The sequence below is a fragment of the Mus pahari genome, chromosome 18 (genome assembly GCF_900095145.1).
Source record: "Mus pahari chromosome 18, PAHARI_EIJ_v1.1, whole genome shotgun sequence".
NCBI lineage: Eukaryota > Metazoa > Chordata > Mammalia > Rodentia > Muridae > Mus > Mus pahari.
The window spans coordinates 8630258-8638782 of NC_034607.1; the positions used below are offsets into that span (position 1 = coordinate 8630258).

General features: G+C 36.9%; 1 protein-coding gene across 2 annotated transcripts in view; it reads right to left on the reverse strand.

Moving 5' to 3' along the window:
• Nucleotides 1–3879: 3879 nt before the first annotated feature.
• Crisp2 (cysteine rich secretory protein 2) overlaps nucleotides 3880–8525 on the reverse strand; it is a 23024-nt gene continuing 18378 nt past the window's right edge. For both annotated transcript variants that reach the window (XM_021218336.1, XM_021218334.1), the window contains exons 9-10: nucleotides 6438–6526; nucleotides 3880–4482 (exon numbers count right to left, since the gene is read on the reverse strand). In XM_021218336.1, coding sequence (XP_021073995.1) covers nucleotides 4355–4482; nucleotides 6438–6526 — 217 coding nt within the window. In that variant the 3' untranslated portion in view covers nucleotides 3880–4354. The remainder of the gene's footprint in view (nucleotides 4483–6437; nucleotides 6527–8525) is intronic.

Below are 8525 nucleotides of genomic sequence, written 5' to 3' on the forward strand. Positions count from 1 at the left end.
TCATCTTAGCTCTAAATTTTGACTCTGTACCTATATCCTTTCATGAGTATTTTGTTCCTTATTCTAAGGAGGAATGAAGTATCCACCCAGTGGTCAACAGACATGCCAAATAAACTGGGATATCTCGTTTCAATCCAGACACGGCATTGTAAGGCTTAGGTCAAGAATCTCCTGTCTCTAGCTTGTGTAAGCAATTCTACCATTTATTCTCTGTCTTGTCAATAAATACTGATCACCCAATGGATAGGCAGAAGAAAAAATAGGGTGGGACTCTGCCAGGCATGAGAAGAAGAGAGAGAGGGAGTTTTCAGATCAGCATGAAAAGGAAAGGGTTCAAGAAGACACTGTGAGAACAACATCTGAAGCCCAAAGAGTTAAATTAATAATAATATGCAAGTATCATGGTTTGGGGCTAGGACGTAGCCAGATTAGCATAGAAGGTTATTATAAATCATTTAACTGTCCAGTAGGGAGGAGCAGCTTTGAATAAATCTTGGTTTCTTTGTGTTGTTATGGAGGACTAGCAGAAGTGAAGAAATACAGCTGCTGAATTCATCCACTGGCTACACTTATACTTAAAATAATTAATTTTCCAAGAAACCACATGGCCTACAACCTGGGAAAACAAACCAGAATGGATCAGTACACTAGACCACAGTACACTAAATGGGATGACCTGTCACCCAATTAGTAAAGAACAGAATAATAAAGTAATAAAAAACAGCAGAGAAAGTTTTAACTTTGGGTTGAAACCAGAGAGCAGAGGGACTCGATTTGTTGTGGGAAATGGACAGAAAGTGCTGAAACTGGGAAAGGGAAGGTCCCCAAATGAAATCACAATTTTGCCCTAAAACACAAGGGTATTCCAATCTCAAGAAGCCTTCAGAATAAAGTATACTATACATGTGATACAATAATACAGATAGGAAATGCCTTCAGGAAAGTATGTAGAGAGAATATGAGAGGTGATGGGCTTCAAGAGATTACCAGACAACTAATAGTGATGCTTTCTGCTTAAGCCAGAGCTACTATACACTTGGCAACATGTTCATCTTTCTATTATACTGAAGGTTTTCACCAAATTAAAAGACAATGCATACTGTTTACATGACTCCCACTGGGTTATGGAATAAGCATGGAGACACTTCTAAATGTGATCTGGGATAGCTAATCTTTATTGTCAACTTGACTACATCTGGAATCAACTAAAACCTAAGCAGCTGAGCACATCTGTGAAGGATCTTCTTAATCACTTGAGGTGAGAAGACTCACACTAAATCTGGATCATTTAAGAAGACCCACCACCCTAAAGCTGGGCCACACATTCTGGTGACAGCCTCCATAAAAAGACATGGAAGAATGAATCTTTTGCTTTTTGCCTTCACTCTCTTCCTGACAAGTTCATCTATGAAGGCTGCTGAGGCAGCCCTTCAATGATATTAGAACCTACTTCTTAAGAGTTCCACTGTAGACTGAAGATTAGCTGAGAAACCCAGACATGTGGACTGAACAGATTATTGGCCTTTCTTTCAGGAGACAGCCATTGCTGGATTAACTAGACTCAGTCTATAAACCAATCCAATAACCCCCCTTTTAATACACATCCATTTATTATGTGTAATATATCCATATATTAAATTGTTATGGAACAAGTGATTTCTCAAAGCTACAAAGAAGAAACACTCTTTCTTTGGAAGAAATCAATTTCCACAGGCAGTCATGGAATCTTAGGCAAGTGTGAATGTGCTGGACAGCAACACTGAATCCTCTCCATATATAAGTCCATTTATTCTAGAAGCTTGCTCTAAATTCTAGGCAATGTCCACTTTACATTTACTACTAGACAATTTGCTAAGTGTTTTCTTCTACAGTTTTTCCATGCGAATGATACCTATACATCTGGTTTCAACCTTAAATTTTGTTCAGTATGAGGATGACATAATCTCAAAGAATGAATTGGACATTATTTCCTATCACTCAGTTTTCTAGAATGGAATGTGTACAAGTATTCCAAATGTTTTTTTCTATGTGTTTGACAGAATTTTATAGTAAAATTGGGTAGGCCTAGAAATTTTCTTTAACGTGTTTTACAATTATGAATACATTTTCTTCAGTGGTGCAGAAAAATTCAGTTATCTCTTTCATGTTGTGGACACTGGGAGCTAGCTCATGACAGGTCATGATCTATATGAGCAGATCTACTTTTTTAATACTTCTGGCAATCTTTTCAATGTTGGAGATGTTTAGCATACTTAGTCTTAAGAATAAATAAGCTGGGCTGGTGAGATGGCTCAGTGAGTAAGAGCACTGACTGCTCTTCCAAAGGTCCAGAGTTCAAATCCCAGCAACCACATGGTGGCTCACAACCATCCATAACAAGATCTGATGCCCTCTTCTGGAGTGTCTGAAGATGGCTACAGTGTACTTACATATAATAAATAAGTAAATCTAAAAAAAAAAAAAAAAAAAAAAGAATAAATAAGCTGATTTACATGTCATCGGCAAACAGTTTTGAATGTAATGAACAGAATTATAAATGATAACTTCTCTAGGACATTTACTCATCGTCATCCTACTGTACCAATTTCCCACTAGACCAAGAATGACATAAATGTCTATAATACCAAATTCCCAGTATAGCAGCAATAGCAGATGTCTCATTACCAAGAGCTAAAAATAACACCCAGTCACTGCTCAGTCTTGTGCTAGCATGATGTTAGGTGATTGCAAGCAACTTGTTTGTTGCAAATGTCTGTTTTGGTTGTATTTTGAAGTGTTTGGGGGGTTAAAAATTCACCATGAAGTAAGCAAGTAACTAACGGAGCACTTTAATGGGTAATCTGGCAAGGCCAAGTCACTACTCAGTTCAGCAAGTGGTGGATACTTTATAGAATTCTGAGTCTGATGAGGGGGAACTTTGCAAAGATTACCACTCTCTTTCTGATTGAAGTGACAATTACACCATGGAAGCATTGAGTGAAAGTGAAAGTGGTGATTCTGAAAATGAAAGACAGAGTGTATTGTAAGAAGGGGACATGCCCACACCCCTCAACCAAGTAATAAGGAGAGGCGGGTGTGATCGGTGAGGGTTTGACTAGGAACTTTGTGGCACCAAATGTGGATCTAAGCTTTAATGAGGAGGGTGATAAAGGGCCAGTGAACATTCCAGGTCATATCACTGAAGAAAGGACAAGCATATTTTTTTTTTCTCTCCTTGTTTATCAGGGACAACTTCTGGCAGAATATGACAGAAAAGACAAATTTGCATGCCCATCAAATGCATGCAGAAAAGCCAAACTACTATTATCCCAAGAACTTCACAGGTGCTTCTACTATGAAATGGAAGCTTTTAATTGGGCTCAGGATATACATGGAGTACTTGTGTATAAAACCAAGCTATCAGGATTACTGGTCAAATGAGGGACCTGACTTTCTTGCGAGTGGTTGATGGCTAGGATGTGAACATTGATAAAACAGACAGAAAAGCTGAATATTGGCATTCCAAGCAAGGTAGACTTATTTTCTGCCATCCCTCTAAATTGCATCTAAATCTAACCACTGTGACACATGTTATTAACAGTTTTCTAACATATGCTCAGGAAGACCGTCAGGGGGTTAATTATGCTCAGTGGCTCAGGTCTGGTAGGGCTAATTGTTTTATCAGATGACTAGGCTTATATTATCTTAAACTGCATCCTCTATATGATGATTACTTAGAAATCTATAAAATAAAATCAAGACATAATTGCTATTTTCTATTTCAATTTAAGTTAAGGTATCCATTTCACAGACTTTTCTCTGCATAATCATTTGTCTGGGCTTAATTCTTCACAGTTGAAACAACATACTGTAAAAAGTATTACATGAAAATCACACGTATGTGGTAGCTTGAGTTCTTTATTGAAAACAATGATTATTTGTGTTTTAGTAAGAAGACATAAGACAAATGAAGATGTCAAGCTTCATCCTGGCAGGTACTATAAAGTAAGTTGATGGTGATGTAACTACAGCCCATTCTTCCATTGCAGGTTGGTTTAGGACACAAATAGTTTTCTCTTTTTTTCAAAGTTCTAGAGGTGAATGACCTGATATGGTACAACTTTCAGAATTCTCCACTTGGTTCAGTTCACTACATTTAAAGCAGCAAAGTTGGTCCAATTCCAAAGTTGTTATCCTAAATGACACTTTTTTAAATGGCTGTTCTGAAAGAGATTAATGTTTGAATCCAGGAAGGAAAGAAGCCTTGTCATTTGGGATGTGACATGTCGCTAATCTCCTATAAATTTTCCCCATCAGTCTCAACTAAGCCTGTACCCCTTTCTCATGCAGTCTGTCATACTGCACACCGGGCATGTTAGTGAATTTTGTCTTCACACAAACAAGTAGCCTGGCACTTTGCCTTGAGCAACTCATGTTTACAACCTGCTGAAGTCTTCAAGGATTCACAGTTACTAAGCAAATCTTCAAAATCACAGCTGTTGGCTGAAATAAAAGCAGATGCAGTTATCTTATTGCCATTGTCTGAAGTAGCAGGAAAAAAAATCCGTTCATCAAATGTCAAAAGGGAGGTAGGAAGGAGAAACACACTACCATCATTGCCACTGTGACTGATCTCAAATGACACAGGAGGGACGTAAGCTGAGCTCACTGACTCACTATGTATATTCAAATATATATATATTCAACTCCAAGGACTATTTCTAAGATAAATTGACCCGCCTATGTCTATTAGCAGCCAAAGGGGAAACATGATATAAACATATGTCCATCTGCTAATTCCAATACAAACCCACTAGGCAAATACAGCTATTTTAATGCATGGTAAATTAAATTAGATTCTTAGTCTAACTAGCCCATCGCAAGTTCCCACAGGGCGGGTATCCATTAGTGGCTACGCTTATAAGGCACATACTATAGAAACTCTTTCTCTTATCTCACATTTTGGAAACACAACTTTATACTTTCAGAAGTAAATACCCTTTGTGAATGGATTGAATCGAGAATGGTGTGCCATGTTTTTCTTGGAACTCCTGAGACCCTCAAAATTGATTGTTCATGGGCATAATCAAATCAGAGCCTTCCCACAAAGGGATATGAAATTCCAACAACTCTGCATTTATGTCTGGACCAGGGTTCAAACTGCACCCTGATCCTTCTTCTTCTAATAAGCATGCACCCAGCACTCAAACACTGGCTGTACACTCAGCTCATGCTGCAGAATACACACTGCATTTAAAGCATGTTTCTCCATTGCTTCTAAGATGGTTGCCACTTACAATTTCTGCATACTGGTGGCAAGAAATTTTTTATGAAACATGACTGACACTCACTTTTGTTGAAAATTCCCTATTGAATGCTCATTGAAAATTGGATAGATTCCAAACATTTTAGCAAATATAATTCAGTAAGGCATAGTCATTCAACACACTTTCTAATTAGTTTGTAGCTTTGATATTAATATTTTAAATTATAGATACACAATTGAGTCAGGAATAATTGCTAAATAAAAGTGAACACACTAGAAAGATAAAAATCTCAATGAAAAGTGGAATTCTATCAATGATAGTAATTTTAACAAAAATATCTTAAGTGCTGGAACCCAATAGTTATGCCTACTTCTATTCAACAACAACAACAACAAAAAAGATGCATGGTTTTTATTTGATACTTTCATTTGCATCCATGGCTTTTCTATAAGCCAATATTGTATGTAACTCAAATATTATAATTAAATATTTTCAAAAACTATCAACTACTTATAGGAAAAATTATTATTTAAAAGGTAAACACTATGTTTCTGAGTATACTATAGGAATGATAAAATCAACAGTGAATGCAAACACTATCATTATAGGAGGTAAGATAGGTAAAACATGGTCTCAACTCCTCTAGGTATACATGATTTAATTTTTTTAATTTTTTAAAGTTATGTGTATATGTATGCCTGCATTTCTGTATATTTCTATATTCAGATATCTACAAAAGGCAGAGAGGATACTAGATTTCCTGAAACTGGAGTCATAAGCAGTTGTGAACAGCTAATAGTTAGTTCTCGGAGTGGAAAATAGGTCCTCTGCAAGATCAACAAGTAACCTTAATCACTGAACCATCTCTCTGGCCCCATGTCTTGATTTTTTAAAATATACTTTGGGCCTATTGATATTAACTTTACAGGATGGTTTATGAATGAAACACAGTGAATAGTCTCCACATGTCATAGTCACTGAGAGTAAGGTAAATGTACAATTATGTAACATATGTAAAATTATTTTCATTACAAATAAAATGTAAGATTCTGATCCATATAAAATATTTGACATTTTTTAGTATGTCTTCTCCTCTCACAGGAATGCATCATTTAGTCGATTTTGAAGTTCACAGAATAAGCTAAAATGCTACTTCTATGATAAACTACCAGTGAATTATATTACACTTACTGCACAGTCCATTTTCACAGTTATTGGGACAACTAGCACAAGGTGGCCCTTGTTGATATGGGGTGCTCTTTTTCATCACATTGTTACCCCTGAAATTTGAAATATACAATTATGTTTACCTTTGCTGCTTGTTTTATACACTGTGGCACAACTTAACATATATACATGTTACACAGTTTTCAGTTTTGTTAAACAAAAGTGAAAGTTAAGATTTTCACAGTGTAACTCAGACAACTATCCAAATAAAGGAAACACTTCATACATGAACCCTTTCTTTCTAGTTTGCTATCTGTTGCTGAGATAAAGCATAACTAAAAGCAACTTGGGGGAAGAAAAGATATATTTTAGCTCACAGGTTATAGTCTATCATAGAACAAAGCCAAGAGAGTAACCTGGAGGCATGGCCAACAGTGGGGCAGACACTCCTACACTAATTAGCAACCAAGAAAATGCCCCATAGACATGGACACAAGTCTATCTGACATAGGAAACTCCTCAACTTGAGGTTGCCCCAACCTATGTTTAGGTGATAAACAAGATTAGCTATCATACTATCTCTCTGAAAATAAGTCACCAAACTAAGTAAGAAAATTGAGGTTAACTGACATCTAGAATTTTCCATCTTGTTGCCAGATGGATGAAACAATTACTAAGTTAAGACCCTACAAGATGTGGGTTAAGGGAACACATCATTCTAGACAAAGAATATCTCCAAAATGGGAGTGGTAATGGAAAACCATTCATTACTAAGCACTCTCTATTTGAAAAACTGAGTTATACCACAGTTACTCTAACATGGAAAAATAAAGTGTCAGTATTTGTTTCTTATAGCTGAGGGTGAGTTTATATTGTTTGTGTATGGTTAATAGTATGTGCTTAAGCAACTGGCTATTCACTAAAGAAATATTAATGTTGGGAATTTCATATTTACTAAGAACAAAATGACAATTTGCAAAGTTTTGACTTTTGCCAATATCAAAACTATAGTATCTTATGGGAATTGATGTGCGACTCATGATGGTCATTGCCCCATAGGTCAGTTAATGAACTTGAACATACATAGGAATCTAACTCTTCACTGTGCATGTGAAACAAGAGTGCAAGGCAATGCCATCATGTCTTGGTGTATTGGGTGAGTGCTTTGAGAAACCATGGGTTTTCTACAAATTATCTGTAGGTCCCTTCCCTAGAATCCTCCTATTATTGATTCCACATATTGTGTTCTATGCCTACCTGTGCGATGCTTTTATAATCACACAATATATTTAAATATCTATCTCCATGATCTGTGAATTCCATCTACTAAACACTAAAAGATGTGTTGAAGAAAAAATTCTGAGTTCAAACCAATTCTACTGAAGTTTTCTGTCACCTGAGAAACCATCTCTAAACAAATCCGACAGGAGGTATGATTCCTCGCCCCTTCTAAAAAGTAAATATATACTTCTATAAACAAGTCCAGCCAGAGGTGAGATCGCCACATTCTCTCCAAAAAATGTACAAAGGGGGACTGGCCAGAGTGCACAGGGCACAGGAACAGTGGAGCACCTACTACAGGATCCTTCCAGTCTCTGTCTGCACCCAGGACCTAAGGCTGTTCCACACCCTCCAAATCCAAACTCTACCCAGGAGAGAGCTGGGCTTGCCAGGAGTTCTGACACATGCTTACAGACCCACAGGAGGGACAAGCTCCAGCCAGAAACAGCAAGATCAACTAACTCCAGGAATAACCAGATGCCAAGAGGACAGCACAAGAAAATTACAAACAGAAACTAAGGTTACATGGCATCAACCCAACCCAGTTCTCCCACCATATAAAGCACTGGATACTCTTAAAAAACCAGAAAAGAAAGATTTGGATTTAAAATCATATCACATGATGCTGATAGAGGACTTAAAGAAGGACATAAAAAGCTCCCTTAAAGAAATACAAGAGAACACAAGTAGACAGGCAGAAGCCCTTAAAAAGGAAATACAAAAAGAGAGTTACAGGAAATAATCAAACTTAGGGCTGAAATCAACCAAGTGGAAACAAAAAGAACTATTCAAAGAATCAACCAAACCAGGAGCTGGTTCTTTGAGAAAAAC